The 18,155-nt window shown below is 42.9% G+C and overlaps 2 protein-coding genes across 2 annotated transcripts in view; one reads left to right on the top strand and one right to left on the bottom strand.

Moving 5' to 3' along the window:
• LOC135698583 (uncharacterized) overlaps positions 1–2,430 on the top strand; it is a gene marked incomplete at its 5' end in the record, with an annotated part of 78,233 nt that extends 75,803 nt beyond the window's left edge. Inside the window, one exon of the mRNA XM_065218630.1 lies at positions 1,280–2,430. Coding sequence (XP_065074702.1) covers positions 1,280–1,433 — 154 coding nt within the window. The remainder of the gene's footprint in view (positions 1–1,279) is intronic.
• A 389-nt stretch (positions 2,431–2,819) lies between these two features.
• LOC135698584 (uncharacterized protein K02A2.6-like) lies at positions 2,820–13,808 on the bottom strand. The gene is made up of 2 exons (XM_065218631.1): positions 11,699–13,808; positions 2,820–3,250 (listed from the first exon to the last, which is right to left on the bottom strand). The coding sequence occupies exons 1-2, from the start codon at positions 13,806–13,808 to the stop codon at positions 2,820–2,822; spliced, it is 2,541 nt and encodes an 846-aa protein (XP_065074703.1).
• Between the last annotated feature and the right edge of the window lie 4,347 nt (positions 13,809–18,155).

Below are 18,155 nucleotides of genomic sequence, written 5' to 3' on the forward strand. Positions count from 1 at the left end.
TCAACCACAAATGAATTAAGAGCAAGAAAGCGATAATTCTCCATTTGCACCCGAAATAATTTGCATTCTAGAGCGAGAGTATTACGAAATTGTTGTTGCATTCAATAATAGTGTATTATTCAGAAAAGTTCTATTGCAAAACATTGTCAGACTTATCAAATTGATTGCTCAATGTTACCTCTACTACAAGCCTTGTAATGTTGCTCAATATCACTTGGAAACATGTGATCTGGGTAGTAATATATGATATACAAACTGAACATTGCAATAGGTCCTAAGTAACATTGATCGATTCTCTTCGTCGATTTTCTCTTTCGTTAATAACTTGAGCACATAACCGTTTCTTGCTGTGTTTGTCGTATTAGATGCTAAATAAAAGCTTCTTTTATCGATCTGTGTGCTGGAAATACCAGGGAATGTATTTACATGGCCGTGGGGATACAAAGAGAAAGTCGACGAACAGAATCTGTCAATGTTACTTAGGACCTAATGCAATGTTCAGCTTGATATGTTCTATGGTTATATTCTGAATAACATAACAATAACAAGGCTTGCAGTATGAACAAGGCAATTAATTGTTTAAATCCATATTTAGCAAACATGAAATCCACGGATAAATTAGTTAAATAATATAAATAAATAAGTGATAGATTTTTAATTTCAGTATGCTCGACATTTCGTGTTCAAAGCACAGCACATTAACAACGATCTGCAATACAATCTAAAATGAAGTGATTTGCTGTTGATTTCATCGTGCTTCGATGTGATATCTTCCAAGGGATTTGCACATCGATTTGCAATGTTTGGCAAGTAGTTCAACAGCAAATCACTTTACATTAACATGATGTTTTTTTACCGTGTAGTGAAAGCTGTACAATTAATATACGCTCTCCGGATAAAAAGGAATTTCAATGCTCGACAAATTTATACAGCGAGGGGCTATATGCCACAAATCTCTCCAAACCTGTCCAAATATTTGAAGTTCTCAGTTCGCTGACTTGTCATGTGATCCGATAGTTTTTTTCTTATATCTGAAAGTGAAGCTACATCCCAAAAGAGAAACCATTAGTTGTGGATTTAGATCACCGAACCGGGAAGCTTGATTATGAAGAGAAAAAAAACCTCCAATCCCTGCTCAAATCACTGATTTCCCTCGAATCAGTCCCAACCACCACCGCTCGACTGTGTCCGGCACGAATTCATCCTTTGCTGGGAATTCATTTTTCATTTCTGACGAATTTTCATCATCTCTCTCTCTCTTCCTTTTCTCGTTTTGCAGACTGTGCGAGTCGACGATCGAAAGTGCAAGATTAATGACACACCCGCTCGGACTGGACGGGAAGTTTGACATACGGGTGTCCACGTTCGGTACCTCCAACAGCATCCTGGTCCACATCGAGAAGACGTCGACCAAGAGCCTATCCCGCAAGTAGGCCAGCCGGCAGGTAGGCGAAAGGCAGTCTCGGTAAAGTGTAGAAAGAATTTTTTGAAAATGCTATTGATGTCTTTTCTCGCGTCTCTTATAAATCATCTCCCCGTCACTAACCTTCGGGGGTTGGCCTGCGTTTCGCCGCGTCTGAAGAACTGGAAGCCTAGGTGGGAGTTGTTTCATCGGATGCTTGATCGGTAGCTGGTAAATGAAGTTTCAAACACTCTCCCCAAGTAACAAAATTAGCTGCAGTCTAGCTTATACAGCAAAAAGAATTGGCTTATACAGCTAATTTGTGCCTGTATCAGCTAGTCTGCAGGTAATTTTTTTCGTTGGGTCTTTTATAGAACCACACTCGCTATAATTTCAATCAATCACCCCTCGGTTTGACATTGGACGCTTACCGTGTTTAATGCAGTATCCTAGGTGGCTATGATTTCGAAAGAAAAGAAGCATGACAACAATCAGGACAGTTGTTTAAATTTAGCGATTCCATTAACAAGATGTTACCATGTTACGTTAGGATAGACTGCTGTGAAATTTTGGGGCCGTTCATAATTCACGTTGAACACAATGTTATACTTTATAACCCCTCGTAGACTATATTTGAATTTCTTGAACCCCTCCTCCACCCTCTTAAAGTATACGTAGACTTTAATAATTATGATACTTAAACTATACATGGGAAAAAACTACAACATTATGGTTAGGTTTCTACAACATTGCATTATTGGATCTCCCCTTCATAACCGAATGCCCGCACCTATCCCTTGAAACCTTTGGTTTTGGGCAATGGCGGGGCCGACTTCTTTTGATACTTTTACCCACTGTTGCTTCAAAGCCAGCTCGTTCTCCAACACCTTAGGTGTTTAAGGAAGTCTGGCCTTCACGATGACCCAAAACCAGAGCTTAAAATTATTGACTGCCTAGGCTGAGTGCGAAAGCACTGCACTATTCAATCAATAGCTATGTGCAGACCATTTGTACCAAACGGTAAAGGACGAGGCAATGAAAGAGCCAACCAAAACATTCAGTCACTCACGAGCAGGTGACGCACACCGCTTGCCTTCACTCACACAGCATGTAATTGAGTCATTTTTTCATAGAAAATGCACTCTCAGTCATTCAAAACAAATATTGGGTACCATCACAGAAGAATAAACGTGTTGACTGAGTTACTGACTGAGTGCTCGGCTGTCAGTGACTCGTTTACCTCTGAATCATTCAGACTCTCACGAGGCAGTGAATAATGAGGCCGATGACAGTTCATATGCATATCACCTGACTGTTTTGCGCACTGCCCAAAACTTCTCAATAGGGCGAAATTTCGGCGAGTTCGATGGGTTGACGTCTTTTAGTACAAAAGCAACATTGCTGTTTCTGTACCAGTCTAACACAGGCCGCGCGGATGCCAAATCCGGCCAAAACAGCGTCTCGCCTGGAGGCACTCGTCCCGGTAGATTTGTCCGTTGATGGTCCCCGTCGTGATGTACGGCTGGCTCATCTTGACACACCCACAGATGGCCAATTTGTCAACCTTCTTCTTCCTTACCTCTTCAGGAACGGCCGACCGTGGCAACGTAAAACTCCTGCCCCGGCAACTGCTGTGTGCTGCCTTGATGTAAGTCTCGTCGTCCATCAGGACGGACCTCGGTTTCGTCAGCCACTCCCGGTACAGTTCTGTTTGTCGTTCCGGTTCGGTGCCTTCCGGACCTTGTAGACGTGGATGCCGGTACATTTCATCGTGGATGTCGCCTTCTTCGTCGCATCGTGGATCGAAAAATTCGGCCGACGCTTGAACAGGCTCAACACCTTCCTGGCCTTCACCGGGTCAGCTGTCTTCGGGAAATCGTCGAATGATGGATTCCCACGAGTTTTCCGATCCATCTGTGGGACGCAGTCGGATTTTCCACGACGGTGCACAAGATTTTTTGGCGGATCTGCTCTTGCTCCGATGCCATCTCGATAACCACTTGACAGATTGTGATCAAATCTCGCCAGCGTAAACATTACACTCTTAGCTAGTTTCAGTCAAAATTTCATCAATGTTTACCCACAAGTTGAAAGTTATAATCTAATCAATCTGTCTCACTTTTTTTCGAGTACAGTCAAGAACATTAGAGAACATTCAAAATATATAGAGAAGTTTACAAAATTTCAGGGAAGTTCCAAGGACTACAAGAAGTCCAGAACTTTGGGGAAGTTTAAACATCTTTTAGAGTAAGCTCTGAGTACGTCATGACAGCTCCAGTAACTTCGAGAACATTTCCGGATCTTTAACACTCCGAACTAGATGCCTCCGGTAAAATGTGTAAAGGCAAATTGGGAATGTTTGAAAAATCATTTGCTCAGCAATTTATCAATAGATTTTAAATCTTTAGATAGCGAATAAATCTTTAGGGTATGTAGTTTCAAAATGCGCTAATAGATTTGAGATTTGTCAATAAATGGCTGAGCTATGATTTTTCAAACATTGCAAGTTTGCCGTTACACATTTTACCGGAGGCATCTGGAAAGTTTAAATATCTTTGAAAAAGGTCAGCAAGTTTCGAGAGAGTTCAGATAATTTCAGTATAGTGCCACGAGCATCCGAAAAATTTTGTAAACTCAAGGGAATTTCCCAAAAATTTTAAAATTTAAAAAATAGCTTGGCAGAATCTTTAATGAAGTTCAAGAAAAAATGTTAACTTGGTGCTAGGTCCATACCATGGCCTTTCTTTTTTTAATTGCGGGAGCCTTCAAGAAGTTTTGAGAGTTTCAGCTAAATTCCTAAAATCCGAAGAACTTTGAGATTTGGGCGTAATTGCTTTTGTAAACAAACCCGTCTATCGCCGATTGTTCGCGAACAAAAGCTCAATCTCGTAAACAAACTAGACCAAATGATAGAGGGGTCATTCCTCTACCTGTTTGTGTTGGTAGATTTCAAGATTGAGCTTTAATTCGCGAGAAATCGGTGATTGACGTGCTTGTTTACAAAAGCAATTACGCCCTAATCTCGAAGTTCTTCGGAAATGTCAAGGAAGTCCCAAAAAACTACAGGGTAGCTCTGAGAATTTAAAGAGCGTTCAGGATTTGTTTTAAGATCTGATTTCAAGAAGCAATCCAATAAATTATGGAATATTTCTGGACCTTTACAGAGGTTTCCAAGACTTCAAATGATATTTGAAGATTTTAAGGGAAGTGAAGTTTGGGGCAGTTCTGAAAATCTCAAAGTCGTTCCATGAATATCAGAAAAATTGGGGGAACTTTTGAGACGTTCTAAGGAATTATTGGTAGTCATGAAAACTTCAGAGAAGTCCACAGAACTTGAGAAAACTGTGAATACTTCATAGAAATTCCTAGAATCCTTCAGACAAGTTAGGACCAGAGCTCTTCAGACAAGCTCAGAGATCTTAAGGGCAGTCCCAACAGCTTCAGGACAGCATTTCGGGAAATTTTAAGATCTGTAAGGGTTAGTTTTGATTAATTTTGGTCAGCTCCATGAATTCCGGGAAAACTTCGAGAAACTTTGAGAGTCCTGGGAATTTCAGGAAAGTCCAGACAACTGCTGAAAAGTTTAGAAAACTTCATCCATATTTTGGGAACTTTACAGAAGTCCGGAAATTTGCAGGGAAAATGTTAAGGTGAAGAACTTCATGATAATTGCGCAAACTTCGGGGTAGCTTTGAGAACATCAGAGATGGTCAATGTACCACTGTTCAGTTCAATTAACTTAACTGGAAACTCAGATAATTTGAGATCCTCAGTGAAGTCTAGAGGAGTTTTGAGATGTTTAGGCAATTTCATAATTTTCAAGGTTGCTTGAAGGTTTATCAGAGAACTTCAGAGCAGTTCCGTTGATTATTTGCAGGAGCTTCCAAGAATTTCCGTGGAATTATGGAAAATTCCAAGAATTTCAGGAATATTCCAAAAACATCAGAAATATTGCGTGCTCTAGTTTTGTATAGAGAGGGTCTAGTATAAGAGAGGATCGGATTCAAAACAAACTGCCTTGGCAACCTATGTCTAGGGTATTTCTAGCAACACTGCCAATGCAATCAAGATAGGCGCTGCTCGATTGGCTCTAGCCTTGACTGGCTCAAAACCAGCCAGTCCGCTCCTCTCTTATAATGGACGCTCTCTAACATTTACGTTCCACATTACAGGTGAAAACCCAATATTTTACAAACAGTAGCTTGCTCTGATGAAATTGCTCACTAGCTTCAAGTTGAACAATGCATTAGGTCTTAAGTAACATTGATCGATTCTCTTCATCAACTTTCTCTTGTATTAATAACTTGGGTTCTATTGTTTGTCATATTAGAAGGTAGTTAAAGACTGACTAAAAGTAAATTGGTACGCACAAAAAGACCTGCAATTCGTGATTTAAAGTAACAGCATTAGATGGTTACATTTCTCTAGTTCGAACGAAATATCGAACCTTTCTCTTGATGGAGCCCATCAGCGCCCGCACAGTGGAAACGGACACGGAATCAGCGCATTTCTTCCATTTTGCCCGCATTTGCTGGATGTCCTTGACTGCCCCGCCGTTTCGTCGAAGTCGCTGCTTCGATTGGTCAAAATTCCGAAATAGCTTGGGGACAAAATCGATCTTGTTGGCAGCATACCCCTCCAGAACCACCTTAGAGTAGTGGCAGCTGGCCAAATCGAGCCAAAAGATGACTTTGCCCCTATGCTTGCGGATGAACGGCAGTACACGCTTTTTCAGGCATTCTTCGATGTAAACTTGGAATGTCATCGTCGAGGATGTGACGAATGGTTCCGTTTTCAGGCCACAATTGAAAATCGCTTGCCAAATCATGGCCTTCTTCGCGAACTTGAATCTTCCCGGCACATCACCACGTCCAATCGCGATGTAAGATTTTTGACCGGGAAGCTGCTTAAAATCGAGTTTGACGTGTGTTTCGTCATCGATCAACGTGCAGCCCTTATGTTTCGTCAAAACACGGTCGTCCAAGAATTCTACTTCATCCGGTTCGGATGTTTACTGGCTTTGTACGACTTGTTTCCTTCCCTGGAAAGGATGTTCCGCATCGTTTGAAAGCTGGCGTTGTACCTTCTGGCCACATCTCGGATCGAAAGACTGGGGTTGGCTTAAACGCACCTCAACACCTTGCTGCACAGCTTACGATCCCTGATTCCAGTTTTTTTTGTAGGTCCGCTGATGCCTTTCCACACTTTTTCGGCATATTCAGCACTTTAGCCAGCTTGGAACCGGACCACTCCGGATTTTACAGGTGTTTGTGCACAATATTTTATCTCGTTTCGAGTTCCACTTGACGTTATTTCTGAACGCGATCGACTACTTTGATCAAACTTGCACCAGTTGTTCTCTATAGAAGTGTAAACAAACCACTGTCAACTGATTTTCGATTCCCAATACTAGAGGCGTGCGAGGGGCTTACCAATTTACTTTTAGTCAGCCTTTAATAGCTTCTTCCATCGATCTGTGTGCTGAAAGTAGCTGGGAATTTCTTAACCTGACCATGAGGATGCAACGAGAAAGTCGACAAAGATAATCTGTCAATGTTACTTAGGACCTAATGCAGTGTTCAGCTTGACTTGTCAAAATTTTCACTCTTAACTGGTTTAACTGATTCTTTGAGTTGAGCTATTATTACTTTTGTATCACCTTGTTTACATTGATCTTGCTTTCCCCGGATTTATGACAACCTTGTTCCCAGAGAGTAAACAAACCGACAGTCCAATAAAACACATGGAACTAACTAGACGTGCGTTTCCTTGTTCTCTGATACGAAAGTAAAACATGGTGTCAGAAGTTCTCGGGGATTAAATTCGTAAAAAGTTTCGGATCGCGAAATCGTTTAAGTTGACCGGGGAACAAGTCGAGTTACGCGGAGGCTGACCGGAGAAGACCGAAAGCGAATAGAACTTTCTCTCTCGCGGCGCGTTACGAGTGTACGCGGAAGCCCCACGACGCCATTTTGTTTTTTGTCAGTTCACCCGTTCACAGAAAAATGAGGTTATCCAAGCAAAATGGATCAAATAGCAAATACTGTTGGAAAACCAGAACAAGCTATTCGGCGAGCTTGTGAAGCAGATGAGGAAGTGGCCGCAGTAGCACTATCACCCAACGTTCCGCTCCCTCTTGCCATTGACGGGGACATGGAAGAGATTTTGTGCAACTGGCGAAATTATGTGACAGCGATTGGGATGAACAACTGGCCCCCGCCGACAATCCCAAGAAAGTGAGTTTCCTATTATAAATCATTGAAACTCCTGCGCTAAATAAGTATTTCAACTTTGTGAACTCACTGCGGAGGATAAACGAACTTCGGACACCGTTCTCGAAGCCATCAAGAGAAAAGTGATTTGTACCCGAAACGTTATCGTTGGTCGGTTAGAATTTTTCACCTCCGCACAGCTGTCGACGGAGAGCATCGACGACTTTGTGTCAACGCAAAACCATGGCGGTTCGGTGTGTTGGAGACAGAAATGCTAACCTTCAAGATCGTGACATTGAACAGGTGGCCGCACCTCAAGACGAAGCTCACGAAGGATCAAGAAAGTAAAGATCGCTGAGTGGAGTACGGATGAAGACAGTTCGAACGATAGATGCAGTGAGCGGTCAGATGAGTCGGAGATCGAAGGTGAAATTGGAAAAATTTTCGACAACTCCAAACAAGGCGGAAATGTGCTAGCGGAGATTCAGCTGAAGGTCGACGATAAGTGGATGAAGATCAAGAGCTAATACCAGTCTCATTGGTTACGACTGGTTGTGCAAGCTTTCAGGCAACCCCAACCCCAAGCTTCTTGCATCGCCTTCCAAACTCCATGCTTTTGGTGGAAGTACCATTCCCGTACTAGGACAGGTGCAAATACTCTACAAGCACAAGGAGAAAAAGTATCTGCTGGTTCTACAGGTAGTCGGAGTAGATCACAGACCACTTTTGTCGTTGAAGGTATGCCCTACGCTGGTCGGAAACCGAACAAGACATGCTGAAAGTGTACAGTATCAGGGCCGAGGAGATCGTCGAAGGAAACAGCGACATTTTCAACGGCTACGGGAAAATGCCTGGCACGGTCAGCCTGGAAATCGATACCAACGTTTCACCCGTTAGCCCCCTTGAAGGTGGAGCTGGACAACCTCGAGAAAGATAACATCATAACCAGGGAGTACAACCACACCGAATGGGTGAGTAATTTACTACTTGTTAAACGTGGACCAAAAGGCTCTGAGTCTCTTCGAATTTGCTTGGATCCAATTCCACTGAATAAGGCTTTGAAGCGCCCGAAGCTTCAGTTTGTGACGCTGGACGAGATTTTGCCGGAGTTGGACCAGGCGCACGTATTTTCTACTGTCGACGCTCGGAAGGGATTTTGGCACGTGGATTTGGACGAACGCAGTAGTAAATTGACGTCATTCTGGACCCCATTCGGACAATATCGGTGGCTGAGATGACCCTTTGGCATCTCTTCGGCTCCCGACATTTTTCAAACCAAGCTGCAGGAGATCATCTAGGGCCTAGACGGTTTGGAGTGCTTGACTGACGACTTGTTGATTTATGATCGAGGTAGGACGTTTCGAGAGGCACTAGAAAATCACAACCGTAATCTCGAGAGTCTACTTTTTCGATTGAGGGAGAATAATGTAAAATTAAATTGTTCGAAACTAACCCTTTGCGAGACCTCCGTAAGATTTTATGGTTATGTCCCGTCAAATCAGGGCTTACAAGCAGATGAGTCAAAAATTGCTTCAATCAAGCACTATCCTGTCCCCTCGAATCGAGCCGAGTTTCACCGCTTCATTGGCATGACCACTTATTTGAGTCAGTTCATTCCAAATTTGAGCGTAAGTTGTACTAATCTGAGGAAACTGATAACCGAGAAGGAACCGTGGGTGTGGAGTGACGTTCATGACAAGGAGTTCGAAAGATTTAAATCTCTCGTTTCGGACATTAAAACGCTTCGATACTATGATGTTCGTCAGCCGTTGATGATCGAATGCGACGCGAGTCTCTTTGGTTTGGGTGTAGCAGTGTTTCAGCAGGATGGCATAATCGGATACGCTTCGCGAACGCTTACCAAAACTGAGCGGAACTACGCTCAAATTGAAAAAGAGCTCCTGGCAATTCTGTTCGCCTGCACTAGGTTCGATCAGCTGGTGGTCGGAAATCCTAAAACCACAGACAAACAGACATAACACATTGAATATTTCTCACTGTAAAACATCGTCGCTAAAACATTACCGCCATCTGTTGAGTACACTGTGGTGGGTAGTACGCTGAACAGGTGGCGGTAGTGTGTAAACGTCAAACTCAAGGGAAATGACTATGCGCGCCAAGGGTGGCGGTACTACCAACTACGATACGTTTAAATTGACCGTTAAATGCTTGTTCGATGAACATCTTGCGAGTGTTATGTCTGTTTGTCTGTGCTAAAACGATCATCAGAACGGATCACAAACCGTTGATTAACATCTTCAAAAAGCCTCTACTTACCACACCTAAAAGACTGCAGCACATGTTGTTGAACTTACAACGTTACAGTTTGGAAATTCAATTCGTCATTCGAGCACCATACGACGATGCAAGCGCCTTGGTGGAGTTTCGGAAGGTGAATTGGAAGATTGGAATCCAAGGGACAACTGTTAAGACACCATCATCGAAGCGACTGCTGAAGACCTCGTGAAGGTCATCGATTATATTTGTAACGGCTGGCCAAACTAAGTCCAACTTGTTCCAGCAGTGGCGAAAACGGTACAGAAGCGAGCTTTCAACCCAAGATGGTCTAGTGTTCAAGAACGATAGGATTGTTATTGCTAGTTCTCTCCAGCGATCCATGGTAGACAAGGTGCACACTAGTCACAACGAGATTGAATCGACATTGAGACTAGCGAGGAAGAATTTATTTTGGCCGAGTATGAGCTCACAGATAGTGGATGTGGTTAAAGAATGCGCCTAAGTTCGCCAGCAGCCAAGCAACGACTCCTATGCAGAGTACTGCAGTTCCCGTGTATCCATTCCAGATCGTGTCGATGGACGTATTTTTCGCGGAGTACGCGGGCAAACGCAGAAACTTTCGTGTTACGGTCGATCATTTTTCCGACTAAATCGAGGTTGACATACTGCAGGACTTGTCAGTCCGCTGCCTTGTGAAGACCTGTCAGATTAACTTCGCACGCCATGGAGTTCCAGCTAGTCATATCAGACAGCGGGAGTAATTTTGTTGATCAGGAAATGAAGGCAATGGCCAAATCGTGGAACTTCCAGTACTCTACATCGGCTCCGAATCACCAGTAAGCCAACGGCAAGGCTAAGGCCGCCGTGAAGATAGTAAAGCGTCTGATCCAGAAAGCAGATGAAGCAGGTCAAAGCTTTTGCTATGTTCTTCTACATTGGAGAAATATACCGAACAAAATCGGCAGCAGTCCTGCAAGCAGACTTTTCTCTCGGAGCACCAGATGCGGTGTCCCACCTGCAGCATAAAAATACTGCCCCAATGTGGTAAGAAACGTCCCGGAGGATATCCTGGAAAATAAAAAGAGGATGAAGTACACGCTAACTTCAGCTTACTCACCGGGTAAGTCGATCGTACTCACTTTCGTCCGATGTATCGAGTTGTCAAAAACTGAGTAAACGAGAAATGTCAAGCTGAGTAAAAGCCACTCAGTCAGCAAAATCCTGGACTTAGAAAAAATGTCAACCATGCTGGAGGAAACTTCCTAGGAAAAGTTACTCAAAACCGGCTGAAATGCCTTCAGGTAAGAAGGAATTGCTTAGGGAAACGGTGTTGAAGCATTTTCTGCTCCGTTAGAATGAATCCGGAGCAGGAAATTTCCATTTCCTTAAATAAAAATCAAAATCAAAAACACTCCCCGCAACTGAAAATATCGCTGAGTGGATTTGACTCAGTCTACGTTAGAACGTAGTTTACTCAAAAGTAAGTCAACATAAGGCTACTCAATTTTGAGTAGCCCTACTTGCCGCTGAGATGAGTACATTCGACTCAATTTTGAGTTGACCAGAATAAGCGTGTACTACTACGATCGGAAATCACGAGCTCTGCCTGCTGTGGAAACGGGTTCGCCAGTCTCTGTGCAGCTCCAGCCGGATACAAGTAAAGTTTGGACTCCAGCAACCGTAAATCGGAAGCTAAATGATCGCTCGTACATTGTGGATGTTGGTGGATCCTGCTATCGCCGTGACTTGGTACATACCAAGCCGTGTAATAAACCAATTTCTCACACAACTTCTTCGAACAAAAGTTTGCATCCTGGAACCGAAACAACAGCAAACAACAACAAACCGACAACGATGTCATCCAGGTAGCCGCTCACTCCTTTCAGGCCAACCAGCATCGTGTCGATCAACTGCTGGAACGCTCCCGGCGCTGCCTTCAACCCTGGCGGGAGACGATTGTAGCGGTACAGTCCTCGATGCGTGTTTATGGTCAGGAGGTCACGAGAACTTTCGTCCACCTCCACTTGCAAAAACGCATCCGTCAAATCTATTTGGCTGAAGACGGTGCAGTTTGCTAGGTTAGCGAAAATGTCCTGCGGAAGAGGCAAAGGGTACTGGTGGGGCTGTAGAGCGTCATTCAGTCCCGTTGAATAATTCCCACAGATACGGATCGTACCATTCGCCTTACGAACCACCACAATCGGAGCTGCCCACTCCGAGAAGTCTATCGGTTCGATAATTTTCTTTCGCTCCAATCGGTCCAGTTCATCGTCCACCGTCTGGTACATGGCATACGCTACCGGACGCTTTGGACGAAACACAGGGGTAATTCCGGCCTTCAACTGGAACTTCACCTTCGTTTTCTTACATAGCCCAAGATCGCCAGAAAACACATTCGGGTACTCTGCCTTTAACCCGCTTACACTGGCCGGAGTGCTGCTGATCTGGTTGCAAATTGAATCGAAAGGAACCGACCACAATCCGAAAGCATCGATCGTGTCAGAACCCAACAGGTGTAACTGTTCCTTGGTGACCCGAATCAAGCCACGCAACACTCGCCGGTCAATGGAAAGATACCAAGAAAACTCACCTTCAATCTGCAATGGCCTACCACTGGCTGTCTTTGCGATAATCGTCGACGCAGACGTTGAAGGGCTGCCAATCTTGCACCAGGTATCCGACGAAATTATCGTGATGTCAGACCCCGTATCGATTTGCATACGCACCGGTAATCCATTGATTCCAACCGGCACGTACTTTCGACGCTCCTGCACACTGCACGAATTCACAGTCACTACCTTGGCCGCTGCAACGTTGGGCTTCCGTCGCCTAAATTTTACCTTCGCTGCACTCCGACAGTAGCCATCCTTATGGCCTACCTGGCTGCAATCGCTGCACTTATGGCTTTTGTACGTGCACTCCCTGGCGTAATGCATGCCACCGCATAGCCAACAAGCTGTTTCCGGACTAGTCTTCCCGCTGCTCGCTCTCCAACTACCCTTCTCACTACCGGACTGGTTGAGCTTCGACGGCGAGGTTCCCTTGAAACGGTACTGCTTCGTCTTCAAGGCTTTCACAGACATTGAGTTCTCCTCAATCATCGCAGTATCGTGCCGCAAGTTCAACAAACGTTGACACTCTTCCGACAGCTGTTCCAGCGTAACATCATTCCGCTCCTCAATCTTCGACAACAGCCGCATCCGCACATCTGCATCTTTGTCCGACTTCAAGCCACACACGAATACGAGGCACTTGAACTGCTCCTCCGATAGCTTGGACAGCTCGAACTCGACGCACGATTTGTTAATGCGGCATGCATACGTCACATAATCCTCCTGTGGCTGCTTGACGATTTGCAGGCAACGATTCCTCCGGCTAATCACAGATTCGGCAGCACCGAACAAGCTGGTCAACTTTTTTACCGTCACCGCAAAGTCAAAATCTTTCGGTGCCTTTGGCAGAATAAAGCAGATATATCTTTCGTGCTCCGACATCCCCAGCTTTCGCATCAGCAAGCGCACTTTTGCTTCTCCGTCGAGTCGGCTGGCATCCTTCGCGAACAAGTCCTCATATCGACTATACCACGCAGCGAACGTAACATTGCTGTCGGGATCGTATCTGAACTCCTTGATATTGTTCGCCAAGGAATCTGAAACAGCTTCCGGATTTGCTGGGACCTGCACCTGGATCGATGTCATTATACTGCGAATCAGCTGCTGGGCCATAAACGCTTGCTGTTGTTGCTGCATAATCTCCTGCTGCTGCCGAAAAAGGTCCGTGACATAATTCTGCTGCTGCTGCTGAAACCATAGCAGGTACGGGTCCACTTGTCCGGCTGGAGGCGGATTTCTGAACTGTTGCTGCTGCGGAATCGGTCGCACATTCCCGGTAGGCAACTGCTGTCCATTTCCCGGCTGAATAGGACCCGGATTCCCGTCGAACGAGTTGTCATCCATTCTTCTTCGTTTCACTGTGGGTAACGTTGTGATGGGATATTTTCACCACTTTTCACAACTTTTGCACTCCCGAAGTCGCCACTTTTGTATCCCGCGCCCGTACGTGGTGGCCGAACTCACTATACGCGAATACAAATTAAAACTAATTAAAAACTCGGAATGAAAATAAAACACGTTGTTACGATGACGAACTAAAAACACTTCTATTTACATACATGATGAAAACATATCTCATTCACTCTTTATGCGCTTTGTTGACATCTGAAGGATGACGGATAAAACAGTCACCCGCGAGTCCAGCGGCGGCGGAGTGGATAGGGGTACTCCGTTTTCCAGTTGTCCCCAACAACGTGAAAACGTAGTTTACTCAAAAGTGAGTCAACATAAGGCTACTCAATTTTGAGTAGCCCTACTTGCCGCTGAGATGAGTACATTCGACTCAATTTTGAGTTGACCAGAATAAGCGTGTACTACTACGATCGGAAATCACGAGCTCTGCCTGCTGTGGAAACGGGTTCGCCAGTCTCTGTGCAGCTCCAGCCGGATACAAGTAAAGTTTGGACTCCAGCAACCGTAAATCGGAAGCTAAATGATCGCTCGTACATTGTGGATGTTGGTGGATCCTGCTATCGCCGTGACTTGGTACATACCAAGCCGTGTAATAAACCAATTTCTCACACAACTTCTTCGAACAAAAGTTTGCATCCTGGAACCGAAACAACAGCAAACAACAACAAACCGACAACGGCAGCAGCAGTGCAAAATTGTTTGCGAGAGACACGCCAGGGAGGTCGTCACCTGCTTCGTCGAAAGATCCTGAGGTCGAAATGCGTGAGGTTCAAGATGAACCATATCAAGGTGAGCAGCAGTTGGCAATTTCATCAGCAACAGAGGTGGTTCGTATGGACAAGTCGACGACTCCAACACAAAATTGCCGACCGAAGCGTGAAAGAAAACTACCGAGGAAATTCGATGACTTTGTTGTAGAGAAATAGTTTTTGTTTTCTTTTATTTGTTACAATGAAAAGAGGATCAAGAAGATTCTTTGAGCTGAGTTATTATTACTTTTGTATCACCTTGTTTACATTGATCTTGCTTTCCCCGAATTTATAACAACCTTTTACCCAGAGAGTAAAAGAACCGACAGTCCAATTAAGGCTGTGAACCATTTGCCGAGTTAAATAACTCGTGGTTAAAAGTGACATTTCGAAAGTTATTCTCTATGTTCGAAAACCCCTGTGCTGTCGATCGACCGGTTTTCGAGAAAAACTCAGCCACGAATGTCAAAATTTAACTTATTGTCTGGCAGAAATAACCACCCTCGGATAGTAGGGTTAATCGATAACTTTCCATCTGTCAAATTTTAACCAAAAGTTAAAAATAGCCATTAAATGTTTCAGAGCCTAAGCACATGGAACTAACTAGACTTGCGTTTCCTTGTTCTCTGATACGAAAGTAAAACATTAACTAAACATTACCCTGCATTGAAAATTACCAAATTACCGATCGATCCGGAAAAGCAAATCCCGCTACGTCTACCAACCAGTACTCCACCACCCATTCTAATGCAAAAACTCATTCACGTCACTGTCATAATCTATCCAGCACGTGTCGCTGAATTCGCACTCACGTTCACGCAAAACTTACTCTATCTCTCTCTCTGTCTCGCTCGAACAACAACCAACTTTTCAGCTCCCTAAAATCTGCAGCAAAATGTCCACTGCTACTAGCTCACGAAGAACTAAGAAAAAAAAAACTACATAATATGGAGAAAGAAGACAATATTAAAATTTTACAAAACCAACCAAGCGGTAGAAAAAGAATACATTCTAAAGTTGGAAATCGCATACACACACACAGATATGAGTGTAGAGAAACAAACAAACAATGTACAGCCAAACGCAGAAACCTGTGTATGCAATTAGACGCATTTTTCACTCAAGTTCGCTTTTTGCGTGCAACATTTGACGTTTTGAACACGTGCACTGAAATAAACAAAAGAAAAAAAAACACAAACAAGTTATCCGGAAGAGAGATAGAACCAATATTTAAAAATATCAAATCTGATTATAGGAATTTTTTAAAAGCATCCAGAAAACTCCTGTAAATGTGTTACGTTATTATACGTTTTATTGGAATTTTAAAACCGCAGAGGGAAACTAATATTTTAACGTTGGAAACAAAAGGCATATATTTTCTAGATTTTTGAACTGGTTCCAAAGCGGTAGAAATTCACCAAACCGTTATTCTTAAAAGCCACGTAATCAAAATGTGAGTGCAAATAGACGGAATAATTATTTTAAAGAATAAAAAAAACAAATAAGGATTGAGAATCCGTTCGTTGAGTAGGAAAACAAACAAAAAAACAAAACACAAAGTAGGCTATGATTGGTTGCTACGGCGCTTGCGATTGATTTCAACGCCTCTTGGCTTACTTCGATTACGGTCGGTGGCAGAGCACACAGTATAGAAACAGTAAAATCGTTCGTAGAAAACGTGGCGTTGTTGTTGTTGTTATTGTTTTAAAAGCCTGTCGCCCCTGTTTTGATCGAGATCATCTATGCTTCTCAGCGCAAGAAGTTCGCATTTTGTGTTGGCAACGGCTCAATAGCGCTTTATCACTGGAAAAGCCAATCGTGCTCAAGTTTGTTACAAAAGTGTATTTATTGGAAGTAAACGTAGGAAAAAACAAAAGAAAACACTGTTAAACCAAATCTATATTAAATGTAGTGGTGTTTAAAAAAGCAACTAAAACCTAATGTTGAACACGTACACACTTTCACACTTTCATTTTACTTCCAAATCGATGGATAAAAAAAAACGTATATTAAAGTCACTACACTACACATTTAATAACAAAGTAAAGAACCCAGTTTACTGTAAAATGATTATTCGCCTAAAGCAGAGAACGATGGTGTCATTCAGAATAAATTTTAGCATTAAGAGTTGATAAAAGAAAAGATATTGAACTAAATTTAAAATTTAGAATCGAGGAGAATTTCCGAAAACAAACACTAATATACACGTCTTTTAGCGGAATTTGATAAGAATATTTGATGGTGCGATGGCGGAAGAAGAAGAATAGAACTAATTCATGAATACCTAGAGTTGCTCTTGTCACAAACGGTGTGAAACCAATTCGGCTTCAAGGGATAAAAGGCGTTTGAAAATATCAAAAAGTGATTCTAAAAAAAAAACAGCAGCAAAATTCACAAACCTGTCGACAAGAGTCTTTTTTCCGTTCTATGTGTTGATTAATCGAAATAAGGAAGCACATATGATGAATTAGAAGGAGAAAAAAAACAACAGAAAACTAAATGTGAAACTTACTAAAAAAAAACATTGCATACATATAAGGTTAAGAGACTAACAAAAAACATCAGAAACACCGAGAAGCGTGGTTTTCGCGAATGAAAGCATCACACACAGAGGAAATTAGTAGAAAAAAACTGGGGCCACATTATGTTCGCAAGTTGAAAAACGCTTCGTATCGACTGCCATAATGAGGCCCCAGCTATGCCCCAACATGTTTATGGCGGCGATGGCGGCAGCAGCAGGAGCAAAACGCGTCTAAGCCTCTTCCGGGAGGATTTCAAACTTTGAAATACAAGTTGAGTCGAGTTGATGAGTATTGAAAGTTGATTAGCTGTTGATTTTACTGGAAATGGGAAGGAAAGAACAAAGGCCTTATAATGCTTGCGACTTCATCTTCTGCTCCTTTGCATTGGCGTTGATGAGAGCTCTGAAACTCTTCGCTCCTATGTAACTGTCAAGCTATGTGAGAAACATGGCGGACATTTTCTTATTCTCTCACTCCGTCACAAAAGCTTATAAGGAACTGTCACTTCGGCACTATCGTCAAGGCAAATCTATTGTATTTCAAAAAAACTTTCTTAATAAATTTCGTTCTTGCTAGAGTCTTCGATACAAATTTGAAATGACAGACAATTTTCAAACATTTCTCCAGAATCGTTTTTAACCAAACTTGGTCTGATATTTACGAATAAAACTGGTACCACAAACGAAGTGACAGACGACTAACTGGCGAAGAAATCAAATAAAATAATGTGGTTCGCTGTAATAGAATTTTCTTAGAAGCTTGTGCCATCATCCACCAGATGGGATAGTATTTTTGTTTTGGTTTTGCACAAAGTTGATTTTGTGTACAATGATTCTTTGACAGTGTGCAAAGAGTGTATCATTTTGTCATTTTTTTATGCATTTCAGTTTTGAGTAGAGTGAAAGAGATAGAACCAAAACATTCTAGTACATTTGGTGAAAATGCTAGTTCAATCCAGTAGTAGCATAGAGGTAACTCTAAGACCAACAATCAATACGAAACTAACG

This window comes from Ochlerotatus camptorhynchus, unplaced genomic scaffold (assembly GCF_037179485.1).
Source record: "Ochlerotatus camptorhynchus isolate MF236.1 unplaced genomic scaffold, CSIRO-AGI_Acam_v1.1 ptg000091l, whole genome shotgun sequence".
Lineage (NCBI taxonomy): Eukaryota > Metazoa > Arthropoda > Insecta > Diptera > Culicidae > Ochlerotatus > Ochlerotatus camptorhynchus.

Coding starts and splice junctions, on each gene's coding strand:
- LOC135698584 (XM_065218631.1), bottom strand. CDS start 13,808: ATGGATGACAACTCGTTCGACGGGAATCCGGGTCCTATTCAGCCGGGA. Junction 3,251..11,698: donor CCTGGATGACATCGTTGTCG/GTTTGTTGTTGT, acceptor GACCCGGTGAAG/GCCAGGAAGGTGTTGAGCCT.